At 33.2% G+C, this 18846-nt stretch overlaps 1 protein-coding gene across 1 annotated transcript in view; it reads right to left on the reverse strand.

Annotated features, from left to right (window-relative positions):
- Positions 1 to 3340: 3340 nt before the first annotated feature.
- The window catches only part of KPNA5 (karyopherin subunit alpha 5), a 39195-nt gene continuing 23689 nt past the window's right edge, over positions 3341 to 18846 (reverse strand). The window contains exons 9-14 of the mRNA XM_060114495.1: positions 17166 to 17329; positions 15063 to 15141; positions 12561 to 12686; positions 11850 to 11977; positions 8925 to 9103; positions 3341 to 3724 (exon numbers count right to left, since the gene is read on the reverse strand). Coding sequence (XP_059970478.1) covers positions 3537 to 3724; positions 8925 to 9103; positions 11850 to 11977; positions 12561 to 12686; positions 15063 to 15141; positions 17166 to 17329 — 864 coding nt within the window. The 3' untranslated portion in view covers positions 3341 to 3536. The remainder of the gene's footprint in view (positions 3725 to 8924; positions 9104 to 11849; positions 11978 to 12560; positions 12687 to 15062; positions 15142 to 17165; positions 17330 to 18846) is intronic.

Here is an 18846-nt window from a genome sequence, read left to right on the forward strand (position 1 = left end):
CAGTTGAAATATGTGAATGTCCCACTAACTGCCAAGACTTGAGCTACAAAGATAAATTGGATATGTTCCCCGTTACAGCTGAATATACAAGTTGTAAAATAAAAGCAACATACTACTTTATCAGATAATGCTACCAATGAAATCTTACTGGTTTTAGAAAGGGGATGGAATTTTAATGAATCAGGGCATCTATTTTTGCTTTATTAGGCATATACAATCATAAGTGAAAACAAATGAAACAGATACACTTATATAAATGCAACTGTAAAATAGTATTTTATTATTTTTAATATAGTGCTGTAACATTTCATAATATTGCATACTACTCAAATGTTGGTTTATTTAGTTTGGCAAGAATATCTTCCCCTCATCCCACTTCCCAATTAGAATTTAAAGATGCATTATCCTTTTAGAGATCCATCATATTGGCTCCTAATATGTTACATTTCATAAAACAGTAATGCTCTGAACTAAAATGAGTAAAGGTTAACAACAATTACTTTGATTTCACAGTTTCACAAAGCAGCCAGTAGATTGCTGAATTTAGAACAGCAACAAAAATCCACTAAGACTTTGTATTATAATTACTTTTTCCATAATGCTCCTTCTTGAGAGAAAAAAAAATATGAAGGCAAAGGTAATGCTTTGTCCAACAAAAGTCCTTTATCCAAAAAAATCAATCTTTATCTGCAAATAGGTTTTACAGTTACCAAATGATATGCTGTTTCTGTGCCAACGGATTTTATCACTTTTTTTTGGTTTTTATTTTTTGCTTTCTTGTTCTAGTGCTACCAGCAAGTGAACAAAATGACACTAAAAATTAAGTTCTAGTAACAATTTTCAAAATAAAACTTAGAGTAAAAAAAACTCCAGGGCATTGAGTCAAGTACTTACAAATATAAAACAAGTAAGCATAATTGCATAGATTAGCTAGTAAAAATTCAAATTCAGACAAAAATAAAATACCGAATTTAATTAAATAAATGTAAAGGACTCTTTCAAGTACTCACTTGATTTTTACATTAATGTTGCATGCATTGCCCTCTTACAACATGTTTTCCTTTTGTTTTTTGGCACAGTTTCTCTCGGATTAAAATATAATAAATCTTAGGAAAGCAAGTTGAAAAAAGAAAATTTTTCCCACAAGGGTCAGTGAAGATTAATGAAAATACATTTTGGAGCATTTAAAATAGTACATTTGAAAAGAGTAGTCATATTAAAAAAATTTTTAGGAACAAAGTATTTGCTAGTATTGGTTCAATAAAGTCATCACCACACCAACTATTACATATTACCCCTTGCATTCAAATCTAATCAAATTAATTACCCAAGTAACAGATCCAATGAATTAAATATAATTTTATATATAAAGCTTAAAATATGGTCAAATTCTATACTTAGAGATATAATGCTTGTTTCACTGGCAAAAATTTAAAAATCCTCCCCTCAAAGGTCATTCTATTATTTCTATTATTTTTCCTTCTGTAAGAACTATTTTGTTTGAAAGACTTAGCTTAGAGATTTATTAATGTGACTACAGGGTCCTCAAAAAAAAAAGTAGGCACAGCTGGTTAGTTTATGAATTACGCTGCATTAACAAGTTCAATTGATTAGAAAGAGTGGAACACCCTGTCACCTGATACTTAGACTATCTGCATCACAAAAAAGTGTTTATCTGATAAATTCACCATCAATTTGGTGATCTTTAATATAACTACCCTGTTCTTTTGAATATCCATATACTGAACTTCATAACTTCTACTACAATAAAAAGGGCACAGATACAATCTTCTACTTAACAATATAAAAGAGGTTTGGCAGATGCAGTCAGCATTGTGGACACCATTTAAACCTGTATTCTATAGCTTGTAGGTTTTTAAGTGTCTTGCCAAAAGCTTAGTTTCATGATATTTAATTTACAAAGTGTCATACTATTTAAAAGTACTCCTATATACATTTTCTTCTTGTAACATACCTCTGATTTCCAGCAGAAACATTATAAATGCTATCATAAATGAAATCTTTCTTTACAGAATAGACTATGAATCATATCAAAAATGCTTTTAGTTCCCATCTTAAAACATCAGTAAACTAATTTTTAAACAAGTATTTTAGGTATACAATTGGAAACGTAAATAGCCTGCACATAACTATAATAATGAAAAGACTGATTCAACAGTACCATATCTGCTTAGAAAACTATCAAGTATAGTACTGTGAGAAAAACACACAGATACACACATACATATGTATCTGTAAATAAATATATATATATAATTTTCTATTGAAACTTTTTTTTAAAGTTTCACAGTATGAAGAGGTTTTTGCTGTTAATACATAAACACATACATTATATTGACGAATCTGATACAAATGTAATCTAATACGATGGTTCATTAACAAGCAGCAGTTTGACCCTCTGAGGATCACCAAAGGGGGAAAAAAATCCTAATATAGGGTGCAACCAATTAAAGAATCCTTAGTAATTTTCATGAATATCATCCTTTTGTGTCCAAACCATTAAGTGCATTTAATAAAATTTAACACATAACAAGGTGATTTCTTCAGGAGAATTTTGCCATTCAAGTACCTAAGTTAATTATTACATAGAAAGTGAAACTTTTCAATTACTGCTCTGAAAAATCAGAGAAAGGAATACAGTATTATTTTTGCTATGCAGCACTACTTTAGATTCATGATGGCATCTCTATCATGATGCTCTTTAAAATGAGCAGTGAAAAGATAATAAAACACTATTTCAAAAATGTTAGCATATTTGGTCAAAATACAAAATATACTAATATAATAGCATTTATATGTTAAAAACACAAACATTTAAATGTTGTATAATCATTTTAATGTGTTCAACATGAAGAACAGCTTCTCTCTTCACAATTGCCACATTTTAATTGATTATCAGTACAATATTTCTTCTGTATTTTATAAGTGACTTTTACAGGTATTCTGTTGTAATTTTTTTTTTTTTGGAAAGTATAACCTATAGCACAGTGATTTCTAATTTAAGGTAATAGTTATTTTCACATTCTAATTTAGCTTTTTCTCTGTTTCATGCTTCTGAAGCTCTTTTGTTTTTGCTTTGAGAGGTAGATTTAGTAAAGAATGGGCATGTCAAACTTACTGCCAAAATGCAATTATCAACAGCTGTACTGCTAATGTGCAGTTTCCAAGAATGCTAGAAAAATTCAGAACCATTATTGTAATACTTTACTAAAGTTTTCCTTTTCAGGCTTATATTATTAAATAATCTCATAATGTATTTAACTGTTCACAAATAGATACAAAAAAAGATAAAACAATGAAAGACATATATACAGGCACACCAAAATAACAACAAAACTATAATAAAAGGTTGTATATGGATGGAAACTTTTGTTTTGTTTTGCTTTTTAAAAGTGCATTAACGTCTTTCTTTTTTGTTCTACATAAAAACACATCAAATATTCCTAATGACATTTCAAGAAAGGGGAGATATCTGAAGCTACCCTTTTTAGCCATTAATTTTTCCTCCTACCAAGTTAAAGTTGAAACCCTTCCATTGGTGCTTCCTGCTGCTGAAATACAAACTGTTGTTGGTTTTCATCCACTTGAGGTACAATATTGGAGTCGTCATCTTCTACACCAAAGTAATGTTCAATCAGATCAAAAGCCTTTTGGTAAATTTCCTGATTTTCATGGCTTTGCAGAAATTCGATTTTATACAGGCCTATTAATGCAAAGCATATGTACAAAAACAAAGTTGTTACTCAAATTTCAACATATATTTAAGTCAAAATAATGAATCAATAGCATCCATCAGTCCACTGGCAGTTGGACTGTTATTTTTATCTAATTAAAAGATTAAAATATAATTTTTAAAGGTTACTTTCCATTTACAGTTATTACAAAATATTGGCTATATTCCCTGTGCTGTATAACACATCCTTGAGCCTATCTTACACCCAATAGTTTGTACCTCTCACTCCACAACCCCACAGGTAACCACTAGTTTATAAGAGTCTGCGTCTTTTTTATTATATTCACTAGTTTGTAGTATTTTTTAGATTCTACATATAAGTGATATCATAACTTTTATCTAATTTTTGCACATACTGATAGCCAACACTTATGCCCTATACTTCAAGAATGAAAGAATGGCACAATGTGGTATGAAGAATAAGCACAGGCTGGGGAGTAGGAAGATCATAGACTCCACCCTTCTAGTTGTGTGATTTTTCCCAAATAAGTTTGGTTCCTCTGTACTTTAGTTTCTGAATTTTAAAATGACAGTTTTACATTATGTAACTCCACAAGTTGTTTCCAGAGTAATTGTGCTAAATAAAAAGCACAAAAAGGGAAAGCAACAAAATAAAAATTAAAAAACTAAAATACAAGCAAGCTACCACACAAGTTCTCTCACAGAATGAGCCAAAAGGTATCAATAAGGATAAATGAATACTATTTGCAAATCCAATACAGCCTATAAGTGAAACTGAAAAAGCTCATTTCGATAGTATAAGGAGAATCTACAGTGCTCTATTTTATTGCTTACAAGAAAATAATCTACATATAAGTCTGGGTGATGCTAAAAATCCTTTTCACTTATTACAGATAAACCTCTTCAATTATATGATTGCAGGATATAAGGAATAAGCAAAGTAGTCATATCTATATACAATCATAGAATAGCCTAAACTCTAGTATAACTTGGGATTAAAATAATGATTGTAGTAAGGAAATATTCTTAAATCAGTGATTGATATCTTTTATTTATATGATGTTTTAACCATTGACATTATATAATTTGAAATAAAGGCAAAGTGGTCTCCCAGGCTTGGTTCAAGAATCACAAATAAAAGCTTGACTCAACTATATAATATAATAGGGCTTAAGACAGAAAGTGAATATTTAATGGAAATATATTGAGAGGAAAAAATACTGATTTAGATTCATGTGTTATCCTAAAATAAATTCCATGTGAGTTAAGTTAAATATTTTAAGACTCCAATCAGAAAAATCTAGCCAATAAATAAAATAATTTTCATCAAATCTCTGTGAGGACAATGACTTTATAAACTTTGAAGGAATAGAATATTAGGCTGAACCATTTATTAATTATAAAAGAACATGGTTTGGGGCTTCCCTGGTGGCGCAGTGGTTGAGAGTCCGCCTGCCGATGCGGGGGACACGGGTTCGTGCCCCGGTCTGGGGGGATCCCGCACGCCGCCGAGCGGCTGGGCCCGTGAGCCATGGCCGCTGAGCCTGCGCGTCCGGAGCCTGTGCTCCGCAGTGGGAGAGGCTGCGGCAGTGAGAGGCCCGCGTACCGCAAAAAAAAAAGAACACGGTTTATCTCATTAAATTAAAAAGGCAAAAAGGGGGCTTCCCTGGTGGCGCAGTGGTTGAGAGTCTGCCTGCCGATGCAGGGGACACGGGTTCGTGCCCCGGTCCGGGAAGATCCCACATGCCGCAGAGCGCCTGGGCCCGTGAGCCATGGCCGCTGAGCCTGCGCATCCGGAGCCTGTGCTCCGCAACGGGAGAGGCCACAGCAGTGAGAGCCCCGCGTACCGCAAAAAAAGGTAAAAAGGATGGGAGAAAAGCTGTATTAAAATATTTTACCAAAAAAAAGACGAGTTGGTAACTGGACAAAGTATAATAAAGATGTAATTGAGATAAGGAAATACACTAACACACAGAAAATACACACCACTTTCTACATGAAATGAAACAAGAAACACATAAAAGCAACTTGGTGGTACCATTTTACATTGGCTAAATTAGCAAAATCAACAAAACAAGTAAGAGGCAGTGACACTGCCGAGTAACATGCCTTCAGAAAGCAAAATGAGAAACATATGAAAAACTTAAAAAGAAGTTTGTGCCCAAGCTCAGCAATAATATTCCTGAAATTTTATCCCCAAATATTAACTCAACAGAAAAAAAATATTAATATTATATTTTGTATTATTTGTATATTATTATTTTGTATATTTGTATATTATAAATATTAAAATATATTAATAATATAATTTTAATAAAAATATTTTAAAATAAGCACCAGAAAGATGTTTATTTTGGCATATGTAAAGTACATAACGAATTGGAAACAAACTAATGGTCAACTACAAGAGTGTGGCTAAAACCCCACTTAATATGGCTAAAACAGCATGCAACATTCTCTTTTTATAACATTATGTGGCTATTGCAAATCACAGAAAATTATGCAAATCATAGAAATTATGTATTGTTTGGAGAAAATGTAAAATTTCTCCAAAATGTTAAAAGTAGAACACCAAACTATACATGGACTGCAATTATATCAATGTAAACTAATTCTGCATAAGGACCATGTAAAAAGGATGGTAAATAATAAAAAGAAATTGTTAGGATAATAGAATTAAGGGTAACTGTAAAAAAAAGATATCAAAAATATTATACTGCTTTTACACAAAATATTTTTATAGAATTAGAGGGGGGAAATGCCTATGGTAGATAATTAAGAACTAACTCTCAACAAAGTGGGTATATAGTGAATGTACCTTAACATAATAAAGGCCATATATGACAAGCCCACAGGTAACATCATAGTCAACAGTGGAAAGCTGAAAGCTTTTCCTCGAAGATCAGGAACAAGACAAGATTGTCCATTCTCATCACTTTTATTCAACATAGTAATGGAAGTCCTAGCCAGAGCAATTAGGCAATAAAAAGAAATAAAAGTCATTCAATTCAGAAATGAAGAAGTAAAACTGTCACCATTTGCAGATGGCATATTATATACAGAAAATTGTAGACCCCACCAAAAAACTGTTATAACTAATCAATGAATTCAGTAAAGCCACAAGATATAAAATCAATATACAAAAATCTGTTGCATTTCTATACCCTAATAACAAACTATCAGAAAGAGAAATAAGGAAAACAATCCCATTTGCAATTCCATCAAAAAGAATAAAATGCCTTGGAATAAACTTAACCAAGGAGGTTCATGAAAGACCTGTACAATGAAAACTATGATGAAAGAAACTGAAGAAGACACACATAAACAGACATTCTGTGCTCATGGATTAGAAGAATTAATACTGTTAAAATGTTCATACTATCCAAAGCAATCTACAGATCCAATACAATCTCCATCAAAATTCCAACAGCATTTTTCACAGAAATATAACAATTAATCTTAAATTTGTATAGAACCACAAAAGAACCTAAATAGCCAAAGAAATCTTGAAAAAGAAGAACACAGCTGGAGGCATCATGCTCCCTGATTTACACACTATATTATAAAGCTGTAATAACCAAAACAGTGTAGTATTGGCATATAAACAGATCAGTGGAACAGAATAGAGAGCCCAGAAATAAACCCACACATATATAGTCAATTAATTTATGACAAAGGAGCCAAGAATATGCAATGGGGGGAAAGGACAGTCTTTTCAATAAGTGGTGCTGTGAAAATGATAGCTACATGCAAAAGAATGAAACTGGACCACTATCTTACACCATACTCAAAAGCTAACTCCAAATGGATTAAAGACTTGAATGTAACATGTGAAACCATAAAACTCCTAGAAGAAAATATAGGCGATAAGCTCCTCGACATTGGTCTTGGTGATGGTTTTTTGAATTTTGGAGTTGATGCCAAAAGAAAAGACCACAAGAGCAAAGATAAACAAGTGGGACCACATCACACTAAAAAGCTTCTGCACAGCAAAGGAAAACATCAACAAACAATATGAAAAGACAACCTATGAAATGAGAGAAAGTATTTGCAAATCATATACCTGGTAGGGGATTAATATGCAAAATATATAAAGAATTCATACAACTCAATAGCATAAAACCAAACTATCCAATTAAAAAATGGGCAGAAGATCTGAATGGGCATTTTTCCAAAGGAGATACACAGATGGCCAACAGGTACATGAAAAGATGCTCAACATCATTAATCATCAGGGAAATGCAAATCAAAACCACAAGAAGATATCACCTTACACCTGTTAGAATAACTATTATGAAAAAGACCAGATAACAAGTGTTGGCAAGGATGTGGAGAAAGGGAACCCTTGTGCAGTGTTGGTGGGAATGTAAACTGATGCAACCACTATGGAAAACAGTACAGAGGCTCCTCAAAAAATTAAAAATATAAGTGTTGTATAATCCAGCAATTCTACTTCTGGGCATTTATCTGAAGAAAATGAAAACACTAACTCAAAAAATATATGAACCCTCATGTTCACTTCAGCATTATTTGCAATAGCCCAGACATGGGAGCAATCTAAGAATCCATCAAAGAATGAATGGATAAGAAAATGTATATGTATATATATATATATATACATAAACATTATATATATATATATATTCATTCCACACACAGTGGAATATTATTCAGCCATAGAAAAAAGAAGGAAATCTTGCCATTTGCAACAACCTGGATGGACCCTGAGGGTGTTACAGTCAGTGAAACAAGTCATAGGATAAAGACAAATACTGTATAATCTCACTTATATGTAGAATCTAAAAAAACAAACAAACAAACAAACAAAAAACAAGCTCACAGGCACAGACAGATTGGCGGTTGCCAGAGGCAGCGGGTGGGGGGTGAATTATATGGGTGAAAGGGGCTGCCAAAAGGCACAAACTTCTAGTTTGTACAAGCTTTGGGGAAGTAATGTACAGCAATGGGGACTATAGTTAATAATACTGTATTGTATGTTTGAAAGCTTCTAAGAGAGTAAATTTGAAGAGTTCTCATTACAAGAAAAAAATTTTTAACTATGTTTCATGACATGAACTAAAATTATTATGCTCATTTTGCAGTATATACAAATATTGAATCACTATGTTATATACATGAAACCAATGTAATATATCACTTGTATCTCGATTAAAAAGTTGATAGTAATTATAAATTTTTGACTGCTTACCATATGCTTCTTCAATGAGGGCACAGTATGGATTAATGCCTATTCCATTCTGCTTACATTCTTGTTCTCCAAGACGTAAAATATTTTCAAGTCCATTTAAAGCCACTTGGACTATTTTAGAGTCCATAACAGTCAACAGGTCACAAAGTGGTTTAATGCAGCCTAAGGCTACCAAATACCTTCAGAGTAATTAAAAAAAGAAAAGTGCAGAAAAAACATTTTAAAAGATTTAAATAAATATTATTTATAGCAATGACATGAAAATATTCTTCAGCGAAATGCTACATAAACAATTAAGTATTCCTATACAATCTCAAACATCAAAAAAATTTAAATCTTCACTTACATAGGAACCTGAAAATTCTTACTCTCCTAGTTTCATAATTTAACATAATTAGCAATAAATAGTATTACAAATATTACAAAAAAATACATGCAAGCAAACTTGTACTTACACCTGTTTTTGCATAGCATATGCGCACTAAGAATAATGGGCTCAAGGTTTATTTTTGATTTTGATTTTTATGGTTAGTTAGCCCATGAAACACATGGAGTCATATGGGGGTAGGTAGAAATGAAGATGGAGAAGAGACATCTAAATCAAACTTCAGGAAATTTGCCACAAAAACAATTGTAGTTAATGTTCTAAAACATCTGCTATGTTTCAGAAGCATAGAAGGCTTCTAGGAGCAAAACAGGCCATGTTGTGAATAATTTTAATAAATAATGATCACAAAAACTATTCTACTCATTTCCTAATGCTTTTTTCCTTTTCTAGTTGTTATTAGCTCCTTAAAGTAACTGATTTGTTCACTTGGCAAAAAGTCCACATTAAGCATGTCCTGAAGTCCATATTAAATATGCTCTAAAGCCAGGCTGCATGGCTTCAAGTCCTAATTCCACTCCTTATTAGTTGTTTGATTTTTGAGTAACTTCTCTGTGCCTCAGTTTGCACATCTTAAGTGGGAATAATAATAGTACCAAACTCAGAAGGTTGATGTGAGAATACTGCAGGTATTCAGTAACAGTTTCCATCCCCCCACCCCCTGGCTTTTTTAAATGTGCATACCTTCACTGGAGCACTCACTTGCCATATACTATTATTACTGTGACTGATCAAATATAATTGCTGAATGAATAACTATCTCACAGAGTTATAAAGTTAAAGTAAATAAAATACTTGAAAGTATTTGATGCACGGCTGATGCTCAATAATTGAAATGACTTAGCACAACAACTGGCACTCAGTAAATATTAGTGATATGCATGCTGAACCTTATGTGAGATCAAGACTTCTTCCCATATATGTAGAGTTAATGAAATGGTGAAAACTGGCTAGAAAAATAATGATCTCAGTTTGGACACCTGATTCATACTAATACATTTTAAGGAATAATATACAGAACAGACACAAAGACGAAAATAAATTGAAAAAAATACAACTGTTTATAGGTGGACAAACTTTGGGCCCCTAAGCAGATAAAAGTAACACCAGCATTAAAAAAAATACAAGTTAGAACAAATGAAAGACCTTGTTTTATTACTGCTTGTATTCATGACACAAATGAAATGGAAATAATACTAATTAAATCAAAGAAGAGGAATGGAAAATAAAAAGCAGAGACAGATGTTATCAACATGTAGAGATATGAATCTGAGAAAAGAAGATAACAGTACAAATGAAGGCAATAATAGACAATGATCTCCCAATAAGTAGATTTCAAAATCCTCTACGTGATTTGTAAAATGGTATAGCAGCCTGACTTCTTGTTTTATAAATTAAGAAATAAATCAAATATGCATTAGAAAATATTTCCTAAATAGTCACTTCAAGAAACCTAAAAAGTCCCGAGTTTCATGAAGGGATCCTCAGAACAAGAAGATTCTGTAGGAAGTCAGGCTTTTATAGAATTGTAAAGTAGAATTTTGCTATCAAGGAAAAAAGAGTGAAAGCAGAGAATTCCCTGGCGATCCAGTGATTAGGATTCTGTGCTTCCACTGCAGAGGGCATGGGTTCCACCCCTGGTTGGGGAACTAAGATCCCGAAAGCTACAAGGTGCAACCAAAAAAAAAAAAAAAGAGTGAACGCAGAAGATGAAAAGAGATTTAGGAAGTGATAACAAAAATTATAATAAATTATACTAATGATAATAGCTAATCTTAGTACAGACCTTAATGTTTAGGCACCATGCTAAAGCACTTTAAATGTATGAATTACATTTAATTGTCAACATACTACCACAAGGTACTATCCATTATTGAATCCATTTAAAAAATGAAGAAAACTGGATTAGAGAGACTAAATGACTTTGTAAAGGTCACACATCTTTTACTGAAGGAACAGGATTTGAAAGCAGGCTGACTTCAAAGCCCATATAGCTATTATTTATATTGTTAGTAAAAGAAACAAATAAATAAACAATAAAAGGCTAGAATCAAAAAGCTATCCTAAAAAAAAAAAAAGAATAATTTATGGAAAAATACAAGTGAGATACTATCCATAGGTAAAGCTAACAACCAATTAGGAATGTCTATTTCAATTTTATTTTAAATAAGTGGATATTTAAATTTATTAGCCATTTTATAAAATTACATGCATGTGATTTTAATGGCCTAAAAAATACTTAATGCCTCTGATAGTATATTTTTCAAATTAACACAGGCTTCTTCTTCAGATTTTTTTAACCTCTGATTTTTCATAAGTAGTCTGCCAAGGAGAATGATGTTAATTATACTTTAAATGAAAAAAATAAACCACTGTGAATGAATAACTGATATAACAAATGCTGTCATTTCATATTAGAAATGCTTATGAAACTAACTTAGAAATAATGTTTTAGTTTCATCAACAAATAAAAAATATGTATTATTTGAAATTTTGTCCTATTTACATTTGTTAAACAGTTTAAAAAATCTGTTTCACACCTTATCTGTTCTGGAGTGCCTCCTGATGTCGCATTAGTTATTGCCCAAGCTGCTTCTTTCCTGGTGCGAAACTCTGCTTTCTGAAGAATATCGATTAATATAGGAAAAATATTTGCATCTATAACAGCCTGAGGAGAAAAAAATAATCATAATCAATACAAATACTATTTTAAAAATATTAGGAAGTAGATGAATTTTGAAACTTGTTGGCTTTAAAATGTCAGACTTTTTGGAAACACCTTTGGAAATATTTTTATTTCCAATCTTCCAACAAACTTTCACATACTTTCTTTTTAAGACTGGAGAATATGTTAGCAGAATATAAATTTTAAAGATGATAAAGCACCAGCATATGATTGATCAAAATGCATTAGTAATCACTGACTCAAGGAGCTTGATGGGACACTAATAAATCATTATTTAAAAACTTTGAGAGGAAGATCATTGCCTAACTTATATTTAAGCCTAATGAAATTCAATCCCTTTTTAAAGACTAAATGTTATGTGTCAGGCACCGTACTAGAATGCCTAGTAAAAGTAAATGTTATTATTTTAAAGGAGGAAAGTCCAGTTCTTTAAAACACTTTTCAAGAATCTTTTAAGAACGTTTTTTTAGTAACTCACTAAAAAAAATCACCGATAAAATGCTGACTTTCGTCCAAAATGACTCCTGAGATCTTCCTGTTTTTTTCAGATCTGAAAGGTATTTACCTGAATCTGAACTCTATTTCCAGCAGTGATGTTTGAAACAGTCCAGCAGGCTTCTTTTCTGATTGACTCCTTTGAGCTACACAATAAGTGTAAGAGATAGGGTAATGCAAAGCAATTCAAAATTACCTAAAACAAACAACAACAAAAATGGAAATAGAAAGTTTTATTGGAGAAAAACTACACAAAAATATACTAATTATTTGGTACAGATGAACCGGTTTGCAGGGCAGAAATAGAGACACAGATGTATACAACAAACGTATGGACACCAAGGGGGGAAAGCGAGGGTGGTAGTGGTGGTGGGATGAACTGGGAGATTGGGATTGACATAGATACACTAATATGTATATAATAGATAACTAATAAGAAACTGCTGTATAAAAAATAAAATTCAAAACTTCAAAAAAATACTATTTAGAAACACAAAAATCATTCTGCATTAAAAATCATTAACTGCATTGAGAAAAAAGAAAAAAGCAATTCCTCTCAAAGTAAAACTTAAGCACTTGCTGTCTTCTACCCTCCCAATTTGCCAAAAGTTGTTCAATGTTGGTGTAGTGAAGTGCCCTGTTCTCAATCCACTCATCTGCAAATAAAAGCAGCGTATTCAGAGGCGTGTCCTTCAAGTTTACAAATACATTCAGAGTTCGACTGATACAACTATTTGAAGAGAGATTTAGTGATTGGTCAACAACCATCCTCTAAGTTTTGCCAAATGAAAAAAATATACAGGGAAAAATATATCTATCTATCAACATATCTCAAACAGTCTGAAAGTATCTAATTCCATAACTGTTACGAAACCTTAATGTGTATAAGTCTGTTTGTTTCATTAAAATTTTTACTGTTCCATTTTCCATTTTCCTTTTCTAAGTAAGTATAGTTTGCTTTGTCTCTTTACATTCGTTATTCCATGGCAAGGTTAACTATGTTCCATTTTCACAGTACCCACAATGATTTACATTAAGTTTACTTGGTGAAAAACATATGAAGCAGTGCACCAAAATTCTGCTGAAAACAGTGTATGTTTAGAAGTGCATTTTATTTTAAAGAGCTATTTTAAATTAATAACTATCAATTTCTAAAGATCTACTGTTTGATAACTAAAGTACCTAAATAAGTACCTAAATATGACTTTAAAATATTAAAACTGAAAGAATGTAGATTAGAATAAAAAGGTTACTTTATGATGGCAAACAAAGGAGGATTTAATGTTTCAGAGTTTAAGCTTCTGTCTTCAAGAAAGACCACCCCACATCTGAAGTCAATCTGACAACACACCTTTTGTTTTTGACACCTCACCATCCTCCAAGACAGGCAGACAAAGGCAGACAAAGACACACACACACACAGAGTGAGTTACTAATCTGGAAATGTTTCCTTGCTATCCTTCCTTCCATTCTCATAATCAGTCTACAATTTACTATAAAAGGCCCTTCCATTTCCAACCCCACTTTTTTTTTTTTTTTTTTTTTTTTTTTTCCTTTTGCGGTATGCGGGCCTCTCACTGTTGTGGCCTCCGCCGTCGCGGAGCACAGGCTCCGGACGCGCAGGCTCCGGACGCGCAGGCTCAGCGGCCATGGCTCACAGGCCCAGCCGCTCCGCGGCATATGGGATCCTCCCAGACCGGGGCACGAACCCGTATCCCCTGCATCGGCAGGCGGACTCTCAACCACTTGCGCCACCAGGGAGGCCTCCAACCCCACTTTTAACCTATTTATAATCAATCACCATCTCACTAGCAGTTTCTTTACCAGTCAAGTTTAACGCTTCTTAAACATAACTCACACGTCTGTCTCTGTACCTACAGTCACATGAATTTCTTCTAGTCTGCTGAAATTCTTCTCCACTTATAAGATTTAGCTTTAGTTCCAACTCCTTTATGGAATCTACAAAGATTTCTCAGCACACTGATCTCTTTTTAAAATTTTTATACTATTTACTGACAAATCAGTTCTCAGCAAACATACTACCTCAGGTAATTTGCTTTGTTTCAATATATATTTTCTCCTCAATTGAACTGTAAACCCCTGAAGAGCCGAACTCCTATCTTGTACTTCTTTACATCGATGTAGGTCTAGGATAGTGCTTTCAGATAGAGGTATCTGAGATGAATTGCTTACTATCAAAAATATGCTGGGGCCTCCCTGGTGGCGCAGTGGTTGGGAGTCCGCCTGCCGATGCAGGGGACGCAGGTTCGTGCCCCGGTCTGGGAGGATCCCACATGCCGCGGAGCGGCTGGGCCCGTGAGCCATGGCCGCTGAGCCTGCACGTCCGGAGCCTGTGCTCCACAACGGGAGAGGCCACAACAGTGAGAGGCCCGCGTAACGCAAAAAAAAAAAAAAAAAAAAAAAAAAATATGCTTACTGTCACACCGTAGATGCCTGCATAATTATGGTAATGCTAACATCTTGATTAATATGTAATCAAGTGATATGAAACATGATAAACTTCTTAAAGTTCATTATGTCACCAGTTCATCACATTAAAGTCTGAACTCACCTGTGTTTGTATATCATCACCAGTCACAATATTACCAACTGCTCTTAATGCAGGTGATACAACTTTATAATCATTGTGCCTAAAAGTAATAAAAATATGAACTTACATACTATACTAAAAGTTACAGAAAATTTGCAAAAATTGTACAGAAAATTCTTGCATACTCTCTACCCAGAGATCCCATTCAAGTTTTACTAATTATCTCAGTAATATTCCTATAACAAAGAATCTAACCCAGAATCATGTGTTGCACCCATGTCTCTCTAGTCTCTTTCAACTCAAAACAGTTCCTTAGTTTTCCCTTTGACAATCACAAGCTAGTTATTTGTTTTTTTTTGTTGTTGTTCAGTGATTAAGACCAAGTTATATGCTTTTGGCTGAGATGTCACAAATGCTATATAGTCTTTTCATTACATAGTATTGGATGGCATATGGTATCTATTTTGTCCATTATAGTGGCACTGGCCTCTGGTCACTTAAGATGGTGTCTCCCAGATTTCTTCACTTTAACATTACTGTTTTTCCCTTTATAATTGTTTTGTGAAGAAATACTACTTTTAGACCATGTAAAATCCCATTACTTAATCTGCTTTCACCACGAGTTTTAGCATATCTTGATATTTATTGTCTGAATTATTAATAATTATTAGTATTGTTGCCCATGATGATTTTCTAATACTATCACTTCAACTATGTGTCTTTTCTATCTATTGATCTATCTACTTATTTTAGTGTGGACTCATGGATTCCTATTTTATTCAATAAGTTATATTACTACAATTTATTTCAATGCTCAAATCATCCCAGGTTTAAGCAATAGGAGTCCCTTCAAGTGGACTTCTGTGTCCTTTTGACATTTCTCTATTCTTTGAGCACTCATTACTTTCTGGGTTCATCTTATTTTTTTCTCAGTCCCAGCCCTGGAATTAGCCATTTCTTCAAGAACCTGTTAACTCTACGTGGTGGAGAATAGTGTTTAAAAACCAAGATTTATGCATTTGGTGTGCTCATCTTGTTAGTACAGATGTGTCACTGCTCTCAGGCCCCTAAGAGGACACATAACATACATACACATATATTTACATATACATTTTTTTCTATATCTATCTCTTTATGATGAAAGCCATGAGTTCACATTGATACCTCTACTTCAGATCTAATACCACAAGATTATTCTGGCTTTTCTCCTTTTCATATGTATATCTCCATTTTCTAAGAATAAGAAGCTGGCCTCTATTATCATAATCTCTCTATATATGACCAGTCTTCTGATCCAGCTAAGCTGCTATCCTATCCCGTAGTGTGTTGGCTCCAACCCCTGCTCCAGCCTGCTTATCTGCTCTGCTCTAGTGGGTGCCATCCTTAAGCTAGATCCTGATCTGATCCCCCTGTTGGATCTGCCTTCCCATCCTCCTCAGATGTCCTCAAGCTAGGGCTACAACCCCTTATCGAACCTCTCTTTTTCTACCATCTACCTTGTTTGGGCCTACCTAATGGTTTTCTGACAAAAGAAGAAAGGATGAAAGATAATACATTTTTTTAAAAGAAGAGGATGAGGAAACTTCAATATCTTTCTAAAACAAGTTTTCTTACAACTTTTTAACTTCTTTGTAAAGCAAATCTGTTCTTTTTAAAGAAGGTAGCAATAATAGCCCAGCAAAGAGAAACATGATCTTTAATACAGGTGAAATACTAAAGTTTTTCACTGCATGGACTTATACACAAATTAATTACTGTAATGAACAATTAACTAGATTATTGGTCCTGTGAGAGCAGAAACTGTATTCCATACATCATTAATACATTGCACAACAGTAGCAGGTAATAGGCATTCCATAAATACTTGTTGAATTAAGTCCCGCCCATTCCTGAAGAGATTAAAACTAGTAAAAGATTAAAACTAGTAAAATTCATTAACAAACTGATTAGTTCCAAATAGTTTAAGGGTCAAATTCTCAGTATTATAGCTATTCTGTGGAGTGGACTTGGTAGCTTTTCAATCCTTCCTGAAGATAGTGAATCTTGAGATGTTTAGAAGGCCACTACTCTAATTGCTAAACTTAAAACACAATCATACACTTATTAACAATAAATTATAGTTACATCAAAAGTTCCACCAATCTTCGACAGACTCCAGAATCAATGACAGCTTGAATTTTATCATTGGATCCATCTGAGAGATAAGAAAGGGCCCAACACACATCTGCTAATACATCTGGGTCACTGCTAAACAACAATCGTGACAGGACATTTAAGCAAGGTGAAACCTGGAAGGGAAGAAAGAGCCAGTATTTAAAATTTTTCTCTATCTGAAACAAAGTTTCTTTAGGAAAATCATTTCTACTCTGTTTAAAGTGAAAATTTAATGCTACAAAAATACCAGAGAAATTAAGACATTCTATTGTTTTAAATTATGATCATGAAAACTATATATAAATATGAAACTGATTATGATTCCAATTTATCTTATATTGAATAAGATATGTGGTAATTTAAAGTTCTTAAAAATAATTAAGTATGTATTTGGGATGCCCTGTCTATGTCCAAATCATACACACACCCCCTCAATGATTTAAAAAACAAAGTCCTACAGAGTTCTAGTTTTAAGAGAGTAAAATAAAAACATTTCTGTTTCTGGCTTCTCAGAAACAAGGAAAAGAAGAAATAGCAATACAAATCTCATCTTTGAGGAGTCCAGTAGACATTTATACCTGACCACAACTGGTGAACTACAGAAACTGAACTTTGGGGTATCAAGCATAGAGGAGGTTGAAATTAAACACTGGATTGGAAACTATAGAGATTAAGTAAAAGTTACATACTGATTGAATTGAAAACTTCCAGCCCTCTTGCAATTCCCAGCTCCCAGATCTCCAGTGGTATTACCTAGTCAACCCAATCTACCCACCTTCCAACAGGAGAGTGGAAAATCTGTCTCTAGAGAAACAAAACAGTCTTAGAAAACATACTGAAATTTTGAGTTCCTCAAAGAAAATATGGTTTTGCTGCCCAATTATTCTACAATGAAGCCCATAAGATAACAAGCCTGTACACCCATCTTCCAATCAGCTTTTTAGTGCCTGCCTCCTGAGTATTTCCAGCGTGTCAAGGATCACCAGATATATGAGGAGAGCCTCCAGTATGAAAGAGATCAAGACAAACAAACCATAAACAAAACAAAAATGTAGAAAGAGAGACATAGAAAAAAGAAAACTTCAAAAATTATAAATCCACAGGTAAGAAAATTTGCTGAAACAATAAAAGAACAAAATTCTACAGAAAGATAAGCAAGCAATCAAAGAACAAACAAAATTATTGTTGAGAATATAAAATATGATTGTGGAAATAAAATTTCAAAAAAATTTGAATGATAAAGGAATCTCAGAAAATCACAAAAAATTTACTTAACAAAAGTCTTAAGCCCTATTACTGTGATATTACACTGTAAGTTTGGAATACATAAGTAAACAAAAAAGACCAAGATTCCTAACTCTGAAGAGTTTACACTTTAGAGGAAGATTTTTTTTAAGTTAATAGAAATAATAAACACATATTATGTTAAAAGGTGTTAAGAAAAAATGAGAGTAAAATGTGGGGGTCCGTGGCTGGAGGATAGTGATAGATTACACTAAATACAGTAGTTACGGTAGAGCTCATGGAACAGGTAACTTCTAAGCAAAGACTTAAAGATGAGGGAATTAATCAGGTAGATATTAAGCAATGTCATAGGGCAGTGGCTCTCAAAGTGTGGTCCATGGACCCCCTTGAAAACTTTAGGGGGTCT

This window comes from Mesoplodon densirostris, chromosome 12 (genome assembly GCF_025265405.1).
Source record: "Mesoplodon densirostris isolate mMesDen1 chromosome 12, mMesDen1 primary haplotype, whole genome shotgun sequence".
Classification (NCBI taxonomy): Eukaryota; Metazoa; Chordata; class Mammalia; order Artiodactyla; family Ziphiidae; genus Mesoplodon; species Mesoplodon densirostris.